The 21,879-nt window shown below is 61.3% G+C and overlaps 2 protein-coding genes across 2 annotated transcripts in view; one reads left to right on the top strand and one right to left on the bottom strand.

Moving 5' to 3' along the window:
* Positions 1-21,879, bottom strand: part of PSMC6 (proteasome 26S subunit, ATPase 6) — a 364,454-nt gene that overhangs the window by 134,415 nt on the left and 208,160 nt on the right. The window lies entirely within an intron of this gene.
* NID2 (nidogen 2) lies at positions 6,814-21,710 on the top strand. The gene is made up of 22 exons (XM_059819327.1): positions 6,814-7,005; positions 8,222-8,530; positions 11,468-11,700; positions 11,970-12,400; positions 12,971-13,120; positions 13,198-13,443; positions 13,711-13,911; positions 14,085-14,303; positions 14,651-14,794; positions 15,170-15,298; positions 15,390-15,533; positions 15,612-15,731; positions 15,821-16,063; positions 16,605-16,841; positions 17,013-17,234; positions 17,388-17,557; positions 18,360-18,489; positions 18,697-18,868; positions 19,404-19,561; positions 19,835-19,958; positions 20,755-20,867; positions 20,955-21,710. The coding sequence occupies exons 1-22, from the start codon at positions 6,814-6,816 to the stop codon at positions 20,963-20,965; spliced, it is 4,098 nt and encodes a 1,365-aa protein (XP_059675310.1). The 3' UTR covers positions 20,966-21,710.

Raw genomic sequence — 21,879 nt, 5'->3', positions numbered from 1 at the left:
TCAACCCCTCAGTCCTTCTCTGAGCCTCGTGTGCCCCCTCTGCACGGAGCGCCCGCCTGGGCTCGCCCCTCGGAGCACCCCAGCCGCGGCAGGGAAGGGACCCACAGCGGGGTGAAAGGCCCTGAGAAGCCCGAGCGAAGCGAGACGGCCCTCGGCAGGGTTAGACCCACGGAATCACAGAATCACTAAGGTTGGAAAAGACCTGTAAGATCATGAAGTCCAACCACCACCCCAACCCCACCATGACCACTAAACCATGTCCCGCAGTGCCACGTCCACACGTTCCTTGAACACCTCCAGTGACGGTGACTCCACCACTTCCCTGGGCAGCTTATTCCAGTGCTTCACCACTCTCTCAGCAATGAAATTTTCCCTAATATCCAGCCTAAACCTCCCCTGGTGCAACTTGAGGCCATTCCCTCTTGTCCATCACTTGTCACTGGGGAGAAGAGACCAACACCCACCTCCCCACAACCCCCTTTCAGGCAGTTGTACAGAGCGATGAGGTCTCCCCTCACCTCCTCTTCTCCAGACTGAACAACCCCAGCTCCCTCAGCCGCTCCTCATCAGACTTGTGCTCCAGACCCCTCACCAGCTCCGTCGCCCTTCTCCGAACACACTGCAGAGCAGCCCATACCTCCGTGGGGAAATATCCTGGGAGGTTTTGAAACTCGCTTTAAGAGGAGATGGATCCTGAAGTGAAAAAACAAAATGAAAAGAGAGAAGGAAAAAAAAAAAAGGAGTTAAATTAAAGCAGTGTGGGTTTGCTTCTTTAGGCGTGGGAGACTGGTCAAGCCTACGTGTGAGAGCTTACGTCCCTCTGAAACGCGGTGGGTCTGCAGAGCTCCCCTGGAGATGCACAGCCTGTCCCGAGGAACGGGAGACGGCGGCTCCCAAATGTGCTGCCCATGTGTTTTGCTATTTCCCATTGAATTTTAGACTAGCCCAAGCACTCTGTCCCCATTTAGCCGGGACCGCTCAGCCCTAAAATCCCTTTTAGCCTGAAACGCCCCTGGGTTCGCAGCAGTCTTCAATTTAAAGAACAAATCCTATTGCCTCCAATTTGAGCTGGCCCGTCCGCTGCCGGGGGCCGAGGTGACCTCAGCGCTGCTGGGTGCTTTTTTTTTGGTCACCAGTTTGAACACAGCAGACGGAAGGGACACGTGTCGGGGGAGAATAACCTCTTCACCCAGCTCGGAGAGGCTCTGCGGGACAAAGGCTGGCGGGAGAGCCGGAGCCAGGAAAATGTGGCTAAAAGCATATTTGCTCGGAGAGGCTGTCAGAGGGAGACAAAGGCAGGAAGCAGATAAACGCAGGGAACGAGGCTAATTGCTGGGATTAGTCACCCCGGAGCGTTCGGGTGCTGTAGGGGTCAGGGCTGGAGGCCTGAGGAGGTCAGGCAAGGAGAGACGAGTTGGAGAGAAGTTTTGGGGAGAGCCTTGGATTTGTTAGATTCATGGGAAGGGCTGTTTGGGTGAAGAGTGAGGGGTGACCAGGACCGGGACCCCATCTCTGGTGGCGCTCCCAGGGCAAGCCACAGGGTCCCAGCTCCCCCGGGACTCTACACCCACCCCCAGCTGGGGTGGGCAGGTTCCGGGAACAGCTAATTCATACAGCAAATAAAGCCTAATTCTGCGGAGGACTCTTGATTCAGGGTATAAACACCCAGGGAAGTGTCTCAAAGCTGCATCAGCTCAGCCTGGTGCGTGTCCGGGGCCAGAGCCCTGGGATGGGGATGGGGCAGGACCGGACCTGCCGCAGGGTGGGACACGGGATGATGCAGTCTGTGCCTGCTGTGTTTTGTGCAGCAGGAAAAAACCACAAGCCCCCCACCCTGCGAACACAGGGCACGGCCACACCGATGGGCTGATTTTATCTCTGCTCTGAACACGCTCCCTCCCTGCCGCCCCGGCGGATGCTCCCAGCCCCGGCACGTACGGAGGACAGACCCATCTGGGCTGCTCTCGCCGGCAGATGAAATCCCCTCTGCCAGGGAGTTTGCTGGAGCCCGGACCAAATAAGGAACTTGTGGCTAATCTTGGGGGAACGGTGCGCAGGAATCAGTCAGTGTCAGGCACGCTCGCGAGCTCCCTGCGAGCTCTGCGCCGAGCTCCCGGCACGCTGGCAGCGCCGGGGGCTCGCAGGGCTCTGCACACTCATCCGGCAGCTGTGGTAGCAAAAACAGCTTTGCAGTAATATTTAGAGAGAGGAAGGAAGGAGATCCCCAGAGATTAAAAAAAACCCCAACTTTTCTTTACCTTTATGTCTTAAAATACATTCTAAAACCTGGAGCGATCCTTTGGGCTGGGGTTCCAGATGATCTGGGAAGCTTTTCCACGTGGGAGCGGCGTTTCCATCCCATGAGTCTCTGGATTCCGGGGGTGCTGGGAGAGCCAAGCTCCGCTACCTCTCCAGCTGGGCTCAGCACTTGCTATCTCGCCTTTTAGAGTAGCGACTTAATTATTTCTTCTCTCTGTGCACCAAACCGCTTTCCCACACTTCTGCTCTGGCTGAGTCACCCAGGACTAAGAAGTCCTCCTCTCTTTCTGTAAAAACTTTGGTTCTCCATATTACGGACCCACCTGTGTTCTAGCACCCCATCTTCCCAGCTCTCCGTAAGGACAACCTCTCTCCCAGAGCACGTTTGATGCCCTGAGCAGAAAGATCTGTGCTGGGTCGCAGCGGGAGCATGTGGGATGGACCCTGCGTATGGAAAACATCTGCGGCGTGGGTGGACACCCTCCAGGCGCTGCAGGCTGCCCAGCCCATGCCAGAAACCCTGGGTGCAGGCGGGTGGTTTGGGATCACTGGGTGTCCGGTGGGTGCTCTTGCTGCTTGGGGCTGGTGGCCTCCAGACCCACCCAGGCAACACGTGCATCCTTGAGGATGCACCTGAGCAAGTCCTGATGTAGCTCCCGGTCCAGACCCGCCGGGGAAGGGTGTCCCTGCGCGTGGGAGCGGTGGGTCAGGGCGAGAAGGTGGTGAGTCATGAGGCGAAGCTGACTGAAAGAAGTGAGACCAAAGTCCGTGAGAACCGTTCCCAAAAATGGCAATGTCGAGAGCTGGGTGCTGCGCTGGTGGGAATCAGCCCCGCTGCTGCGGCTTCCCCGCTGTCAGCACCCGGCGGGATGCTCCTGGGAAAGGAGACAGCCATGGGGAAGGCAGCGGGCCCAGCCAGGAGCTATGGTCCTGTGGGTGGACCCACCGGGATTCTCGGATGGCTTGTAAGGATTGAGCTCAAACCCAAGGCTGTGCTCACTTTCTCAGGCAAGGGGGCAGCTAACAGGGTCTCTCTTTCTTCTCTCTAGTTTTACAGACCCTCAGAGATGCTACTGTCAGATTTGGCTGAAATTATCCAGCAGACTCCAGTTATTAAGGATGGGGGAGGAAGAACCCCGTAGACGTCTCTTTTTCTTAGGACATGAAGCCCAAAAACTTGTGCGTGCTGATTCGGGGAGCTGAGATGTGCACAGCCTCTTCCCTGCGAAAGCCCTTTCCTACCAGAACCAGGAGGATGTTTAAGGCATTAATTTGTTGCCCTTCCTGCCAAATAGCTTGACCCTGAGCAGGACTGGTTTCCGATAACCAGGAGGAGAAACGCTCCGAGGGCGTTGTTACAGTGACCCACTAACCCGGCTGGCAACGGGACACTGCCGGCAGAGCCCGCGCCGGAGCCGGCCGAAGTCCCGCTCCTACCCTTAGCCCCACACTGCCCCTGCTCCTGCCTGACATCCCAAAGCATCGAACGGCCCCCTGCGAGCGCTTGCTTTCTGCTGCTGCCCTCAGCCCCGCTCCGATCACCAGGAATCAAGTTTCCTTTCCCGGCCGCCCCAGGAGAGATGGATATTTCCTGCTGCTTCCCTTATCTCCGCTGGCCGCAGCGGCTCAGCAATCCCAAGGCTGCCAGGCCTCGGGGAAGAGGCTGCCGGGATTTCCTGCCCGAAAACAGCCTCCACGCCAGGGATTCGCCTGCCCTTCCTCCTCCTCGCTGGGAGCCCAGGGCCAAGGCGAGCCCTCAGCAGGGCAGGGGGCTGCCGCCCCCCCCAGCAGCCACATCTGGCAGGAGCACGACGGGCGTTTGCTGGGAAGGGAGCGCTTTGTCCTGGTTTGCCCGGTTTAACGAGTATCCGTGGTGGTGGGGGCTTCTGCGTTCGGCAGGAGCCCTCCCCAGCCCCGTCCCGCAGAGCATCCTCCACCTCCTCCAACTTCAGCACATCTGTTTCTGCACAAAACACCGCCAAGCAAATGCCTATTGATTTTTTTTTTATGCCCAAGCTATGAGAAGAGCTAATTCCCCCCAGCCAAAGGCTCTGCTGAGGCACATGGAAGCGATTACAGGGATCAGTCCCTGCGGGCATCTCCTTTCCTGGCACATGGTGTGGGCGAGCATAGCCTGTGCCTGTGCCCATCCCCATTCCCATCCATATTCCTATCCCCATCCTTGTCCCCATCCTCATTCTCATCTGCATCCCCGTCCTCATCCCCATCCCCATCCTTTTCCTCACCCCCATCCTCATCCCTGTTCCCGTCCCCATCCTTGTCCCCAACCTCATCCCCATCCTTGTCCCCATCCCCATTCCCATCCTTGTCCCCATCCCTATTCCCATCCCCATCCTCACCCTGATCCCTGCCCCCATCCCCATTCCTATCCCGATCCCTATCCCCATCCCCATCCCCATCCTCGCCCCCGGTGAGGCTCCCAGCCGCTCCCGAAGCCGCAGGGATGCCCACGCCAGCAGGACTCTGCTCCCAAAGCCAGGGCATGACTCCAGCTCTTCCCAACTGCCGCTTTTTTATCCGAGTGGTGCCGGTTTTGCCGAGGAGGTGATAAAAAGCATTTTTTAGCATCTTAAAGACTGTGCAAAAAGCCTGGCAGCTGCCCCTTCCACGTGCCAGAGGGTCCGCGGGGTCCGCGGGGCCCCTTTCCCCCAGGCATGGGGCAGCGCTGGCTGGACCCGGCGTGGGGAACTTGTGGGGATAGGAGCTCCTCCCTCGAAAACCCAAATTAATCTACCCCTTAAAAAATACATTAGAAGATAAGTGTCTTAATGAAACACCTCAGGACAGCAGCCACAGCAGCTCACAAATCACCCACCCCCCCCAAATCCTTCCCTTGTAAGACATTTTATAACTGCCACATTTCCATCCCACCGGAGACGGCTCGGTTTGTATTTTCAATAGTCCCCGAACATCCCGCGGGGCAGCGAGGCTGTCCTCCCCCCTTTCCTACCCCCTCTGCCCATCGCCACCTCCTAGGTGCCACCAAATGGCCCCGTTCCTGGTGGGAGGGACATCCCGGCGGGGGTCTCACCCGGCAGAGGGGCTGCGGGTCCCTCGTGGTGCCTGATTTCCCCGGAGAGCCCCGGGGGATGGTTGAGCTTCAAAGAAAAGCCACTTTTTTGGCACGGGGAACTCCTCGAAGGCTGCGGATGGCGTCCAGCTGGCCTGAACCCCGCTCGAAGCCCTAATGGTTTTCCGTGGCCAGGCGAGGAGTCTCCCTCCAAGGGCTGGAGCCGGCCAGCTGACTGCAGCCGAGGGGGCTGGAAGCCTGTGGGATACGGCTCCCGGTCACGCTCGCCGGGACAACGCGACCCCAGCCCCGGCACGGCATGGGTGGGAGCTGCTTTCCAGGATGCCTGGGCTGCGGCGGCTTGCACGCTGCCCGGGATGGAGGCCACAGTGATACATCCCCGTCACCGCAACAGGGATGGGGCAGAGGGTGTCCAGCCACTTCCCCTGCAAGGATTCCTGCCGGGAATGCCATGAATGTGTCCCTGATTTATTTCTTTCGCCAGCCTACGGGGTTTGACACTTCTCTCCTTGTTATCTGGCATTCCTCGGGCACGTATACGTTTAGGGACAGATGCGATACTAACACTGGCCCGGGGCCAGGGAAGCGGGAAGCGCTCCAGGAAGATGGAGCGGAGCTCCTGGCTGCTCCCAGCCTGGACTTCCAGGAGCACTCAGTGAGTCCAGCTGCTTGGATATGGCGGTGTCCTTTCACCCAACACCCCAAATCAAAGCCAGGGACACCCCCCCTTCTCCCCCAGTTGCCCGTCCTCGAAGCGTTGACCCTTCCAGACCTCTCTGGGTGGGGATGGCGGAAGATGGGTCTGAGAAAGGATAAACAGCGGCGACCCCGCGCCCGGGCCGTCGTGCGTGCGTGGGGAGCCCGCGGGCGGCTCCGCTCCGTGACAACTTCCCAGTTGAGCTGCACGACATATTTTGGCCGGGTGGCTGTTCCAGCTTTCCACCCCCCCGCCCCGCCACCCCTGGGGAGAAGGAGTCACGTTTCTGCCCGGCTCAAGGGAGCGGGATCCGCGGGGAACCGGCGGGGAGCGGCCGAAGCCTCTCGCCCACGCCGCGGCCCCGGCCCCGACCCCCGCTGGCTGCCGGCCCGGCTCCGGGGGCGTTGCAGCGGCGGGAGGGGGGGACGCGGGGCCCCGGGGAGCGGCGGGGCACGGGGGGGGGATGCCCGCTCCCCCCGCAGCAGCGCGAGGCCCCGCCCCCCCGGGGTGCCCCCGCGGTACCCAGCCCGGAGGGGGCGGGGGGTGTTGCAGCCCGGGGCGGATTTTGGGGTAAGACCCGATTGGTCGGGGCCGGGGCCGGGGGATCCAATGGCGGCGCGGCCGCGGCCTGGGCCCGCCCCGCCAGCGGCGCGCCCCGTCCCGTCCCGCCCCGCCCCGCCGGCTCCGGTTCCCTCCGCCGGGTCGGGGCCGTCCCGTCGGGTCCGCTCCGCTTCTCCGCTCCGGTTCGCCCCGTCGGGTCCGGGCGGCGCCGTCGAGGAGGGGAACCCCGCGGGGCGGCGGCGGGATGCGGGCGGCGGTGGCGGCGGTGCTGGCGGCGGTGCTGGCGGCGGGGGCAGCGCTGCCCCGCCGGGGGCTGCTGCCGCACGGCCCGGCCCGCGGCGATGCCCGGCTGCGGCCCGGCGACGACGAGAGCTCGCCCGGGGTGCCGCTGCGCCGCGCCCTGCGCCTCTACGGCCGCGCCGCCCGCCGCCTCTACGTGAGTCCCGGCTGGCCCCGGCCCCCCTTCCCCCCAGCCCCCGGCCCCCCACCGCTCCTCCTTCCAGCCCCGCTTCCTCCTCGCCATCACCCCCCTCTGCCCCCCATCTTCCCCTCCTTCCCATCCCTCCACCCTTCCATCCCCCCCCTTCCATCCGTCCCTGTCTCTCCATCTTCCCACCCTCCTCCTCTCCATCCCTCCACCATCCCTCCCTCCTTCTGTCTTTTCCCCCTTCCATCCCTCCCTGTCTCTCCATCTTCCCACCCTCCTCCTCTCCATCCCTCCACCATCGCTCCCTCCTTCTGTCTTTTCCCCCTTCCATCCCTCCCTGTCTCTCCATCTTCCCACCCTCCTCCTCTCCATCCCTCCACCATCCCTCCCTCCTTCTGTCTTTTCCCCCTTCCATCCCTCCCTGTCTCTCCATCTTCCCACCCTCCTCCTCTCCATCCCTCCACCATCGCTCCCTCCTTCTGTCTTTTCCCCCTTCCATCCCTCCCTGTCTCTCCATCTTCCCACCCTCCTCCTCTCCATCCCTCCACCATCCCTCCCTCCTTCTGTCTTTTCCCCCTTCCATCCCTCCCTGTCTCTCCATCTTCCCACCCTCCTCCTCTCCATCCCTCCACCATCCCTCCCTCCTTCTGTCTTTTCCCCCTTCCATCCCTCCCTGTCTCTCCATCTTCCCACCCTCCTCCTCTCCATCCCTCCACCATCCCTCCCTCCTTCTATCTTTTCCCCCTTCCATCTTTCCATCCCTCCTCCCGCTCACCCCCTTCCTCCCCAGCCATTCCCCTGGCCACCCATCTCCCCTTACTCCTTCTCCCCACCCCTGCCCTTCCGTATGTCTCTCCGCTGCCTCCACCCCTGCACCACCCGCACGTGCCTTTTCTCCATCCATCCCATTTCTCCATCCATTTTCCACCCCGCTCCCGCTGTCTCCTGCCCGGTGTCTCCGGCTGTGGAGGAACAAGGGGGCTTTCTCCTTCGCAGCTGTTCCCCCGCCAGCAGCGGCTGCAGCTGGGACGGCCCCGGAGCTGCAGCTCTCTGGGGGATGGAGAAGCCCAAGGTCTTTGTTTTCTCCCTGGCCGGATGGGGCCATGCCGTCTCAGGGCTCTCAGCCCGGTGCCCCACTCCACCGGGAAGGGGGGGACATGGTGGGGGGACCGGTGGTGGAGGCACCTCCGCAGCTCCTGAGCACCCTGCGCCGCTCTCCCTGCAGGTGGGGACCAACGGGGTCATCTCCACCCAGGATTTCCCCAGGGAGACCCAGTACGTGGATGACGATTTCCCCACAGACTTCCCCGTCATCGCTCCCTTCCTGGCCGACCTCGACACCTCCGGTGACAGAGGCAACATCTACTACCGGCAAGACGACTCTGCGGATGTGCTGAACCAGGCTGCGGGCTACATCCAAGCCGGGTTCCCCGGCACCGCCGGCTCTTTCGTGCCCACCAATGCGTTCATCGCCACCTGGGAGGACGTGGGCGCCTACCAGGAGCTCTCGCAGGACGCCGAGCCCTCCAAGAAGGTGAGGCCGATGGGCTGAGGTTGGGCGCCCATCCTACGTGTCGTGAGAGGATGAGCCTTCCTTGTGCAGCACCCAAAACGCTCAGTCTCTTCTTTCTGGGCAGCTGGATGGTGGGGCCAGCCTTGGATGAGCACCGGGGCAGACGTGGAGCTTCTCTCTGCTCAGAGCTGCGGTGGTGGTGGGTCTGTTGGCTTTGCTGATGGGCAGAAGAGGTTTAGAGGTTGCCTTCAACTCCACGGTTGGAGGTGCTCGGGCTTTTCTCTGCTTTTCAGGCAAAGCTTTACAGTGCTGATGGCTCCGGACTTGCAGGGCGGAGTTGGGCTGGGGGGAGCTGGGGGAACCCATGGCCCAGGTCACCCATCGTGCTCCAGACCTTTTGCCGGTGGCTTAGGGCTGGTCCTTCCTTCTGCCCGCACGCTGATCAACGCTGCTGGCGAGGAACCGGCTTCAGAGTTTCCACCGTGGGTTGATTTTATGTCTGGAAAACAAGCTCGTAGGTGGTCCACGGGGTTGGGGAGGTGACCTGTGCTCTCCACCCATGGGCTGATAAGGCTCCTGCATGGGTGGACCTACAGCGCTGCCGCTCCCCGAAAACGCTGGATCCGCTGCTGGGGCAGGAGCCGTCACGTTAGGCCGATGACGCGCCGAGGAGGTGACGGTGACGCTCTGCCGGCAGGATGGGCTTCTTGAAACGAGCTGAATATGAAGAGCCGCAAGAGGAAAACTCTCCTGATGAATACCCAGAGCCGTGCGATGGGTGACGGGCTCTCGCCGCGGTGGGGTGGGCTGAGCCCAAAGCCCATCAGCAGCCGGCGGGTCCCCGCGGGCCACCGGGAGCCGTCCCCGCCGGCCGTCCCCCCGATCCGGGGCCCTTCGGTAGCGGATTGCTGAGAGGGAAGCCAAGCAGGGGAAGAAACGGAGGTTTGGAAGGAAACAACGCACATTTTTTCCTCTAATTTAAAACTTGGGAAAGCAGCTGAAGAGATGCCATCAAGGGCCTCGCAGCGACCTCGCAGCCATCAAAAACGCAGCCTCCTCTTCTCTTCCCAATTGTTTTTTTTTTTTCCCTCTCTGAGGAGTTGGATCAGGTTTTAAAATGAAACCGGTCTCGCTTGGAAACGAGCAGCTCCAGGGAGAGCTTCATTCAAGACACACTGAAACGCAGCTTGTGCCTGTGCTTTGCTGAGCTCCCTCTCAGCCCAAACTGCTAAAAAACGCCCCAAACACCACTTTTTTTTCTGACCAAATATGCCATTTATTGAAACGCCGCCCTCCCGCTGCTCAGAACCAGGATTGACCTCGAAGCCTTTACCCCCCGCTTTCAGAAAGTCACGGCTCATCCTTTTTGAGCCTCGAAAGCAGAAACCAGGGTTAAGGCGGGGGGGTTAGAGGCTCCCCGGTCCCCTGCCTTGGGGGTTCTGCCTGGCCGGGGAGTCTGGCAGCGCTGCCGGCAGCGCCCGGTCCCCTCCAGCTCCGTGGGGACACGCTCCTAGTCCCTTCAGTGACGCTTTCCAGGGCTGCAGAGCGGGACGAGAGCTGACCCCGCTTCTGCGGGAGCAAAAACTGCCCTTTGGGCTGGAATTTGCCCTTTGCAGCTCTTTGCCGGGAGCAGCCGGCCGCGAGCCGGGGGCTGTCCCCCCCCTCGCTCTCTGCCCCGAGTCCTGCGATGTCACATCGGTGTCACCCACCGGGTCCCCCCTCGCCGCCCACTGCGAGGCAAAATGAGTTCTGCAGCTGCGGACGCGATTTGGCTGCGTGGGGGAGGAATCCGGCCCCGGCGGGGGGGTGGTGTTTATCCCCCCCCAGCTTTTTGGCCGCCTTTGCGCGGGGTCTCTGAATGCCCGAGTGTGCGACGCGCACAACAAGGCTCTTTATATCCCGGGAAACCCTGCGATGCCCCGGGGGCCCTTCACCCCAAAATTGGAGCTGGCGCTGCGGGGACGGGCAGGACAGGGCTGGGGGGGCTGCCTAGGGGGAGCCCCCACCCCTCCTGCCTGCTGCTCCGGGGGTGAAACCGGGAGTTTAATCATTTTTCCTTCACTCAGGCACCGTTTCCCCGCTTGCTGCTGCCGGCAGCTCCTGGGGAAGGGCTGCTGCTGCGTGCTTATATTTATTTATTTGGAGAGCAGGACCTATGTGGGGTGGGGGGCTGGCCCAAATGCTGCGAGCATTGGTTTCTCTACATTTGGGGTGACCGTGATGTGTGTGTGGATTCTCTGGTGGCTCGTAAGGGTTGTGCTCACGCCACAGCCTGCCCATCCATGGGTTATTGCTGCAGTCCCGCTCCCCGGCGCAGCCTCGCTCGGGGCTGGCGCGGCCCCAAGGCTCGCAGGGCTGGCACGGCAGGCAGCCAGCGTGCCTATAGCGGGATGTATGGGTGTGGGGAAGGCGAGAGCACATGCATGTTTTTTCCTGAGGAAACCAAGCTAAAATTGTTCTCGGGGAGAAGCGGGGGGGTGTGGGTTTTCCTCCGGTGCTGTTGGAATGGAAGGGGGCTGCAGGTGTCAGGGGTGGGACAGGAGGAGGGGGACGGGAGCAAGGGGCTCCCAGGCTGCAGCGTGCCAACCCGGTGCATGGGTTACATGGTCAGGGATGCTCCTGGGCGTGGTACAGGGCTGTCACCTCCCTGTGTGACAGCTCCAAGGGACACCCCTGCACTGATGCAGCTGAAAGGAGGTGGCCTGGCCGTGTCATGGGCTCCCGTGGAGGATGCTGAGCGTCTTCCCAGCACGTTGGACCGGGGTTTGGCCATGCACGAGCAGCCCCTGCTCTTCCCCAGGAGGTGTCTGCAGGCTGACGGAGGGCTCTTTTGGGGTGCTTGCCATGCACGGGAGTGTGCAGGGAGCTGGCTGTCGCATCCCTGGTCCCCTTCCCTGTCTCCTCCGCTGGGATCCTGCCCCTCCACGACATCCATCTGTCCTGCTCTCCCTTTGGCAGCTCAACACCTTCCAGGCGGTCATAGCCTACGATGATGAGGACACCTACACCATCTTCCTCTACCCCCACGGCGGCCTCCAGTTCCTGGGGACGCGACCCAAGGAGTCCTACAACGTCCAGCTGGAGCTGCCAGCCAGGGTGGGCTTCAGCCGGGGGGACGGCGACGACCCGAAGAGAGACGGGCTCTTCCACAGCCTGGCCAGCAGCGAGCAGGCTCTGAGGCACCTGGAGCGGTGCGTGGTGCCTGGGGGGCCATGTGGGGCGGGTGGGGGGAGCAGGGTCACCTTCTCCCACCCCCCAGAGCCTTTTAAGGCTGGAAGAAGGAGGGGAGCGAGCTGGGGGTGATGGGCTGCGCTGGGGGGGCTCGGCCCCGCGTGCACGCGAGCTTTTTGGGAGCTGCATTTGGGGTCCGGGGAAGGGTGGTGCGGAGCAGGGTGGGTACCTTCGGGGGGGTTTCCCACCGCGCCTGTGATGGATGTGCATGTGTGCTGCCGTCCTGCAGGGAGAGCAACGCGGGGGTGCCCGGCGTGTGGGTCTTCCACGTGGGCAGCGTGGCCCCCCTGGAGCACGTGGAGCCGGGGGTTGGCGGGGCAGCCAGCCCCGGCGTGCTGCAGAGCCCCGAACCCCGTGTCCCTGGCACCACCGACTACGCCCGCGCGCTCTACAGCCGTGCCAACCACGCATCCATGGAGCTGCCCACGCAGCACGGCTCAGAGGCCATGTCACCGCATCCTGACCACGGACCCCACGCCCCGGCGCTGCTGGCCATCGTCCCCGAGGGGCTACCCGTGTCCCCGGGGCAGGAGCGGAGCCGCCGGCTGTACCCCGATGGGGACGGTGGCACCCAGCAGAGCTACTCCCCCAATCCCTCTTCCTACAGCTCCGGGCATCACGGCGTCGGCGTGGAGGAGGACGTGCATTTTAACCCTGACGGTGAGTGGGCACAGCCCCTCTGATGGCCAAACGGGGACGTCTCGTGGTGGGTAGCTCCCTAAAAAAGGCCTCTTCGCTGCAAGCTCATCTCTTCCCGAGCAGCCGAGGCTGGAGCTAGCGTGGGCTGGCATCGCTCCTGCAAAGCTGCTGCCCTTCCAGCTCCTCCCAGCCAAATCCTGCTGCCAAGGGGCTGCCGGAACCATAAGTCCTTGCCCGCCGGGTTTGCCGGTGCTCTGTCCTGCGTTGCAAGGGGGCAAGTTCAGGGGACAGGTCCTGGCTGGGGAGACACCGTGGCATGTGCCTGGGGGAGCGAAGCCCCGTCCCTGGCCAGCTGTCTCCCAAAAATACGCAGGAATTCGATCCCTCACCCTCTGCCAGATCTGCCTGAAATCAGGCAACAGGTTCGAAACCCCGAGCCTCCCACGTGCATCCCAGGCGGCTTTCTTGGGAAGCGCCGCTGCCAGCTGTCCCGTCTCCCGGCGGTGTTTTTGGGCCCGGGGAGGCAGGGTGCCCACCCCTAGGAGGGGTGGCTTTGTCACCGTGTCCCCAAACCTTTCCCTTTGGCCCCAGTGTTCACCTACAGTGCCGCCAGCAAGGAGACGTGCGCCCGGCACCACGGGCGCTGCTCCCCGCACGCCTTCTGCACCGACTACGCCACCGGTGTCTGCTGCCACTGCCGGGCCACCTACTACGGCAACGGGCGGCAGTGCCTGCCCGAAGGTACGCGGGGCGGGTGGCGGGGACGGGCACCCCGTGCCTGGGCGGCCGCTGCCATGGGTGCCCGTCTCCCTGCCCAGGGGCCGTGCATCGCCTCAACGGAAAGGTGAGCGGGAGCCTGACGGTGGGACGGGCGTCCGTCCGCTTCCAGGACGTCGACCTGCATGCCTACATCGTGGGCAGCGACGGCCGAACCTACACGGCCATCAGCGGGGTGCCCCAGCCCGCTGCCCGCGCCCTCCTGCCCCTCCTGCCCATCGGCGGGCTCTTCGCCTGGCTCTTCGCCCTGGAGGAGCCCGGCTCCGAGAACGGCTTCAGCATCACCGGTGAGCGGGGACGCGGGATGCGCTACCGAGCCCCGTTGCTGCGAGGGACGCGGCTCCTGGTGGGGTGGCCTGGCTCAGATGCGGGGTGACGTGTGGCTTGGGGCAGGCGGTGAGGGGTGCGGGTGGGGGTTCAGGGCAGCCCCATGGCTCCTCCGATCACCTCCGCGCAGCAAGCCCTCGCGGGTGTGCCAGAGGAGCGGGGAAGGGATGCTTTGGGGGTGTATTCCCTAAAAATCCTACAACCAAATGCCGCCTGTTCCTGCCCAGGCGCCGAATTCACCCAGAGCCTGGAGGTGACCTTCTACCCCGGGGAGGAGACTGTCTATGTCACTCAGACGGCCGAGGGTCTGGGGCCGGACAATTACTTAAGCCTTAAGACGCACATCCAGGGCCAGGTGCCGTTCCTCCCGGAGAACGTCACTGTCCACATCGCTCCCTACAAGGAGCTCTACCACTACTCCAGCTCAGGTAGGAGCCTGTTCTCAGCCCCGCGTTCGGTTTCTCGCACGCCATCCCTGCGCGCTCCGCTCAGACCAGCCCAAAACCACCCCATCCCCACCACGGTTCCCAACATCCGAGAGGCATCGATGCTGAAGCCGCTTCTCCCCCATCCCGGGGGGTTTTTTCTCGTCATCTGGCAGCCGTGACATCCTCTGCTCAGCGGGAGTACGTCCTGGCCGCGGGGACCGCCAACCAGACCTTGTCCTACCGCCTGCGCCAGAACATCACCTTCGCCGGCTGCCCGCACGCCCGCCTGCCCGCCCGGCAGCGGCTCAGCGTGGCGCGCGCCTTCACCCTCTACGACAGTCAGGAGCACGTCCTGCGCTACGCCCTCGCCGCCCGCGTCGGCTGGGCACGAGGTGAGCTCCAGCACCCACCCTGGGGTGCCCACCCCGGGGTGCCAGCCCCCGCCGGGGGATGCTGTTGTCTCCTGCCCGCTCCCAAAGCTGCAGCGTGCTTGTTTTGCCCAAAAACAGCCCAGAGGGAGGTTTTTTTTTTCCAAGAAGCTTGAGCCAAAGTGTTTCCAGCATGGGAGGGGCTGCAGCAGGGGTGGCACTGGGTGGCACGGCCATGGGTCCCTGCGTGGGACAAGGGTGCTGCAGTGTGGTGGTGATGCCTATGTCGGACATAAGTGGGAACAGTCGTTCCCCGCTCCCCGTGTCTCCGGGGCCTTTTCCCCCGTAACGCCCCCCCCCCTTGCCCACAGATGATGCCAATAATCCCCCGGTGAACCCATGCCACGACAGCACGCACGTGTGCGAGGCAACGGCGCGCTGCCAGCCCGGCGTGGGGATGGAGTACACATGCGAGTGCGCGGACGGGTACCGCAGAGAGGGACGGGGCTGCCGAGGTGAGCAGGGGCTGGCGGGCGGGTGCGGGGGGGGGAATCCAGTGCACCCCATCCCCTGTGGGGCACCATGGTGGCCACTGCAGTTTGGGGTGCTGGGACATGCCACAGCAACGCAGCACCCACAGTCTCAAGAGCTCCTGGGGCTTCACCAAGGATATGGGTGAATCACCAGGGGGGAAACTGAGGCAGGGTGCTGGGGGGCTGCTGGGGGCACCTGGGGAAGCTCTCCAGGAGCATTGCTGGGATGGAGGAAGCAGCAGATGTGGGATGGACAGCTTGGGGCAGGACGTCCCCCCCAGGCCAGGAGCAGCCAGACCCCAAAAATGGGGGTGTCCCACCACCACTGGTGTGCCCTATGTCTCCCCCTTTCTCTAGACGTGGACGAGTGTGCGGAGGGCCTGAGCCAGTGCGGCCCCTTCACCATCTGCCTGAACATGCCGGGCAGCTACCGGTGCGAATGCCGCAGCGGGTACCGTCCGGCAGAGGATGGGCAGACGTGTGTGCGTAAGTGCCAGCCCCACGGTTCGGGGTCCCCCCCTCCCCTCTGCCCCATGGGGCTCGCCCCAGCCACCCCCTCACCCCTCTGTCCCCGCAGCACTGGCGCCGGCGAGCAACCCCTGCGAGGATGGCAGCCACCCCTGCGCTCCGGGGGACCGGGCACGTTGCCTGCCCCGTGCTGGGGGCCGCCCCGCCTGCGAGTGCCTCCCCGGGTACGCCGGCGACGGCATCGACTGCTCCGGTACGGGGGTGCGGGAGGGACTGCAGGGTGCCCCCGGGATGCCCTGCCCTGGCTGATCCCCATCCTCCTCACGCACAGACGTGGACGAGTGCGCCGAAAACCCGTGTCACCCAGCTGCCACCTGCTACAACACGCCGGGCTCCTTCTCGTGCCAGTGCCAGCCCGGCTATGAAGGCGATGGCTTCCAGTGCACGCACGGTAAGGCTGCCCGGCTCGCCCTCGCGCTGGCTTTGCCCGGGGTGGTTTCCCCCATTGTCACTCTGCTGTTGCTTTGGCTCTCCCGGCAGCAGAAGGGAGCACGCAGCGGCTGACGCCCTGCCAGCACGAGCAGCTGTACCCACGGGGGGTGCCGCCGGGACCCTCGCGCGTGGGTGACGGGCACATGCCCCAGTGCGACGAGGAGGGCCGGTACCGGCCCCTGCAGTGCCACAGCAGCACCGGGCACTGCTGGTGCGTGGACGCCGCGGGGCAGGAGATCGCCGGGACGAGGACGGCGCCGGGCAGCACGCCGCCTCGCTGCGGGAACCCAGGTGGGTGCTGCTCCACAGCGCTCGAGGGGGCGAGGGGAGGTGGGTTGGGTCCTTCGGCATCTCGTCGGTATCCCGATGGGATCAACGGGCACCCAGGAGGTGCCCTGGCTGGCTGTGTGGGTTGTGCCGGGTGGCAGAGGGTGTTGAGGGACAGCGGGGCTGCGGCGAGCAGAGGGGACCAAACCACCCCACTGGGGACTTCCCTGCTGTGGCCTGGGTGCTGCCAAATGGGTGGTCGGGCATTTGGGGGGGCTCCTGGGTCTTTAGGGCGCCCTGGCCCACGGGGTTATAGTGGCAGTGGCCATTGGGACACCTCCTGTGTCATCTTGCGATGGAGGGGACAGCCCCGGGGTGCCAAGGGGGGCTGGAGAGGTGCAGCCCCCACCCAGCCGGCCTAAGGCGGGAGGCCAAATGGTGCCGGCAGAGCATCCCCCAGCACCTGCAGCCCTGGGTGAAGCGGGGCCAAACCCGGGTGCGACACGGGTCCAGGGGAGCTGCATGCCGCCCGCTGAGCCCGGAGCGGGGCGTTTGCTGCCGGCAGAGTCCATCCAGCGACTGACGCCCTGCGAACACGAGCGGCTGTACCCGCGGGCGGTGCCACTGGGACCTTCGCCCGTGGGTGACGGGCACGTGCCCCAGTGCGACGAGCAGGGCCGGTACCGGCCCCTGCAGTGCCACGGCAGCACCGGGCACTGCTGGTGCGTGGACGCTGCGGGGCAGGAGATCGCCGGCACGCGGACGGCGCCGGGCAGCACGCCACCTCGCTGCGGGAACCCAGGTCAGTGTCTGGGGGAGCGGGGGGTGCTGTCCCCTCCCTGCAGCCCCCCTTGCATGGAGGTGCACGCAGCAAGAAGGGGGGGGACCCATGGCCCCAGCAAAGCCCTGAGCCCCCCATCCCTGCACACGGGGGTCCATCGCAGGGGGGTGACTGTCGCCCTCCCCATACCAGAGCCCACGGAGCGGCCCCGCACCATGTGCGAGCGCTGGCGGCAGAGCTTGCTGGAGCACTACGGGGGCAACCCCCGCAGCGACCAGTACGTGCCACAGTGCGACGCGGGCGGCGACTTCACCCCATTGCAGTGCCACGGGGACAGCGGGTACTGCTGGTGCGTGGACGAGAGCGGCAGGGAGATCCAGGGCACGCGCTCGGAGCCCGGCAGCACCCCACCATGTAAGAGCCGAGCACCCCAAGTGTGACCCCCCCACCCCTATTTAGCACAGCACACGCTCCCGGTGCTGCACCCCGCTCCCGCTCAGGTGCAGAGCCAAGGGGACAATGCTCCCTGAGCCATCTCCCTGTCCCCCCTCCCCGTTTACGTGCCAGGTCTCCCCAGCATCGCACCGCCCAGCGTCCGGCCCTCGCCCCGGCCCGATGTGTCCCCACCAGCCACGGGGACCTTTCTGCTCTATGCTCAGGGACAGCAAATCGGCTACCTCCCGCTCAACGGCACGCGGCTGCAGAAGGAGGCGGCGAAGACCCTGCTCTCCCTGCATGTACAGTATCTCCAGCGCCGGGGGTCGGGGTGCAGGACCACCGGAGGGAGTTAGGGACAGGCTGATGCTGCGGTTCAGTGTTCCGCATCTCCCTGGATCGCTCTTGTCCGAGCTGTGATGGTTTGAGGGTTGATGTTGGTTTGTGGGGACGTTGGCTGTGCTGCCTGCCTTGGCACTGAGATGGAGGAGGAGGAGGAGGAGTGCTCTCACCTCTTCCTCCAGCTGTCCCTCAGCAGAGGGGCAGGTCACAGACCTGGGGATGCCTGCAAAGGGAAGGAGCACGGGTGCTCGCAGAGTCACGGGCCCCAGGCTGCCAGCTGCACGACTTGCCTTTTCCCTTCCTCGGACTCCTCTTGGAGCGTGGCCATGTGCATCTCCAGCCAGGCCAGACCGAGGGAGAGGAACGCTGAAAGCTGGGCCACGACCCTCCCGGCTCCCCGGGGAACCGAAACACCTTGCCAAGTATTCCCTTTCCCCATCCTGAAGGTCATTCCTCGGGCTGGCTTCACTGTTGGAGCAGCCTCTCCTTGATGCGAAGGGTTTCAAACCCATCTGGACATGGCTGTGTGCCTGCAACAGCTGGCCTAAAATCCTCTGCTGCAGGGTTCAGCTGGGGGTGTGCAGTAGGATCCTGTCGGTGTTGGGTTTTGCCGGGGAAAAGGGATTGAAGTGTCATTGCTGCATCTTGCAGCGTGCCCCAGGCAGCTCCCAATGCCAGCTGGTGGGATAAGGATGCTCGCTGAGCCTCTTGGACGTGGCCCAGGCAGGATTTCACCCTGTGTCCCTCTTCCAACCATGGCAGGGCTCCATCGTGGTGGGGATCGACTATGACTGCCGGGAGAAGACGATCTATTGGACCGATGTGGCCGGCCGGACGATAAGCCGGGCGAGTCTGGAGCCAGGCGCTGAGCCGGAGACCATTATCAACTCAGGTGTGCTCCCATCACCAGTGACATCTGCCCAAAGCCACACCAGCGGGTCCACGCCAGTCTGTGCCCATCGTGGCTCTGGGGCTGTCCTGCTTTGGAGTCCTCCGCCTGCGCTCACATCCCTTGGCTGTGGGTCAGGCGGGTCGGGACACCGTGATGGGTCCGGAAACCACAAGTACCAGCCACTGACCACATTTGTCCCTCCGGCAGGGCTCATCAGCCCCGAGGGGCTGGCGGTGGACCACCTGCGCAGAGCCATGTTCTGGACCGACAGCGGCCTGGATAAGATCGAGAGAGCCCGGCTGGACGGCTCTGAGCGGCAGGTGCTCTTCGACACGGAGCTTGTCAACCCCCGGGCCATCGCGGTGGACCCCGTCCGAGGGTGAGCAGCAGCGTTTCCGGAGGGATTTGCAGGCAGGGCTTTGCAAGGCGCAAGAGTCGGACACACGCGGTGGTGCCAAGGCCCCATCCTGACCCTGGGAGCAGCTCTCCTGCGTTGCACACCACGTAGGAGGGATTGGCTCTGTTCCCCGCCTCCTCTTTTATTTAATAATTCAGGATTTGGCTAAACCTGCTGTTTCAGTGTCAGGATGTACATTATTTTTAAAAGCTTTGAAACACGCCTGGCGTTTGAAAACACAAGCTGTGCCTCTAGGGTGCTGTTGTGATACAAAATGTGCTACTCCTAAGACTCACCCTCGTCTAGGAGCTACAGCTTGGGTCGTAAACATGTTTGACATCATTCTGGTTTTCTTTTAGAGATTTTTTCAAATCAAATAAAGATTTATTTCAGGCACTGTTAAGGGGAAAACCAGGCCTCTCCTGACAAGAACCAGTAATGAAGAGAAAGCAGATAATCTCCTACCACTCCTTACTGTTGTGTGTCCTGTTTGTTCATTATGTAATTATTTCCCAAGCAACCTTTACTGGACGGACTGGAATCGTGAAGCACCCAAAATCGAAACTTCCACTGTCAATGGAGCCAACAGGAGGGTCCTGGTGAACAAGGACATCGGCTTGCCCAATGGCCTGACGTTCGACCCCTTTTCCAAGCTGCTCTGTTGGGCAGACGCAGGTAACTTCACGGAAGACGGATCAGACTACGACACGCTAAGCCTCAGGGGGAAAAAACAGCTATATATGTCTTTAGCCCATCGCTACCTGCGGGCTCTCTGCCCCCTTCCACTGTCCTGCCCCAAAGGACATGGTGTGATGGGGTTGGGGGACTCGCAGCACAAGTTGCTTCTACAGCCTTAGGCTGAGAAGTTGTTTCAAAAATTAGTGAATACAAAGAACACGTTTGGTGGGGGTTTTTTGTGGCCTGGTAACTTGTCTTGTGTTTGAAAAGGAACGAAGCACCTGGAGTGCACACTCCCTGATGGCACGGGCCGGCGTGTCATACAGAACAACCTCAACTACCCCTTCAGCATCATCAGTTACGCCAATCACTTCTACCACACGGACTGGAGACGGTAAGGAAAGAAAACCCCCTCGTTCCTGCGGCCGGGAGCGCTCAGCTAGCAGTTCCTAGGGCTCTGCTCCCCTAAGCGGCCTGGAGCCAGCCTCCACCACTCCCTGCCGGAGTCGTGCTAGCGAGCAGCTTGGAGGGGCTTTGAGCCAGAGGGGGGGAAAACAAACATGGTCCCCAGCCTGGTCCCAAGTCCTGGCACCTCACCAGAGCGCTCGCTTGGGTCTCCTGCCGTGCCGTGGTCAGCAAGACTCGCTTGTAAATCTCAGCGCAGAACGGTTGTTTAGAAACAACCCCAGCTTCCTGGGAGGGACAGAAATAGCAGTTGGGTTTTTTTTGGTTTTGTGTTTTTTTTTTTTTTTAAATAAAACTTGGCACAAGTTTATGAATCTAGATTAAGTCAAAAAAAAGATTCTGTCCTCAGTCGTCCCCTCTCTCCTGCCATCCAAGGCCCTCAGCATCAGGAACTTGCCTCTACTCCCACTCCAGCTGGAAGCTCTCAAAACTCAATCAAATCTTAGCAGATTATAACAAACGCTTAAGTGCTTGCCATGCTTGGAGGAGACTCTCAGGGAGATAATCTCTCTTTGGAAGGCTGTCTCTGTGACTCTGCATCACCAAAAAGAAATGCACTGAATGAGCTGGATGTAGATTTCATGGGGCAAATTTCTTTCCACTTGTTCTGCAGGTGTTCAGACTGATCTTTTTAGCTGTCTCTGTTCTTAAATACATTTAGATGGTGAGAAAAACCCACAGGTTTCACAGATGAGTAAAAGCACTTCTCCCCCTTTTATCACCAGGGATGGCGTGATAGCTATCGATAAAGAAACTGGCTCCTTTACCAATGAGTATCTGCCAGAGCAGCGGTCACATCTCTATGGAATAACTGCAGTTTATCCCTACTGCCCTGGAGGTAAAACACAACAAAACCCATCCCCTCGGTATTGTCCGACAGCAGTTATATGCTTGACACACTAAAGATATCCATTTCTCTCCGCAGCAAAGAAATAGTAACTGCTATTTCAAGGAACAACTATCTTTGCACCCAAAAGAACTTCAGACCCAGAAAACTGTCACTGCATACAGCTAAGGGGGGAAACCCTTAACCGAGGCCAATGAAGCGACCTACTTTCCTGCAAAAGATTATGAAGTATTTTTTGAAGTTATACCTCAAAGTCTTTACTACTGTATTTTTTTTAAAAAGTGAAAAACATTGATGTATTAAAAAAAAAAAAATGGTCCTGTGACTCTTAGGCCATTACTCTAACTCTTGCTTATGCAAGCAAATTTAAAAGGTAGCTTTCTTATTCAAATGTTTTATTTTATTGGAAGAAGAATGGATTAATTTTTAATAGTTTTGACAATCTGACCAACAGGTCCTTTTATCCAAAAATAAGCGCCTAGGGGGGGGCTTTGGATGCAGTATCTTGCTGGGTCTAAGTAATCTACAGCCCTGAAGACAGAGACTGTGTGTGTTCCAAAAGTCTGCAGAACAGTTACGTGATACGGCAAAGGCATTGAAGTTTTTCCAGAAGACAATTCTGTATTTTCACCACTGCCTCAATGCATGTCTTTTAGTATTTATATTAGAAGAATATGCTAGAATTGATCTGTTCATGCTTGTTGGTTCTTTTAAGTGCCTTCATAGACCTACCCAGTGTAGACCAATACATGTTCAGAAATACCATTTACGTTGTAACGCTTCACTTTTTCTAGGTTACTTCAATAACTGAATAAAATGGTTGTTTTAACTTTCCCTTTGGATTTAAGTTTTTTTAAATATTTCAGTTGTAGGGTGGACTGTGGAGAGGCGGCAAGCAAGCCAGGAGCGAGCTGTTCATATGGCAGGACCTCAGCAAAAGAGGAATCTGCAGAGCCTTTATGTAACACTCCCTTCTCAACACAAAGCCAAACACAATGAAAAA

The sequence above is a fragment of the Gavia stellata genome, chromosome 7 (assembly GCF_030936135.1).
Source record: "Gavia stellata isolate bGavSte3 chromosome 7, bGavSte3.hap2, whole genome shotgun sequence".
NCBI classification, from domain to species: domain Eukaryota; kingdom Metazoa; phylum Chordata; class Aves; order Gaviiformes; family Gaviidae; genus Gavia; species Gavia stellata.
This window is presented reverse-complemented; position numbering and strand designations above follow the sequence as displayed.

Bases quoted from the DNA above. Each gene is read 5' to 3' on its own strand.
- NID2 (XM_059819327.1), top strand. From the start codon at position 6,814: ATGCGGGCGGCGGTGGCGGCGGTGCTGGCGGCGGTGCTGGCGGCGGGG. The intron at 14,304-14,650 runs GTGAGCTCCAGC...CCTTGCCCACAG, and splicing joins CCGCGTCGGCTGGGCACGAG to ATGATGCCAATAATCCCCCG. The intron at 15,732-15,820 runs GTAAGGCTGCCC...CTCTCCCGGCAG, and splicing joins TGGCTTCCAGTGCACGCACG to CAGAAGGGAGCACGCAGCGG.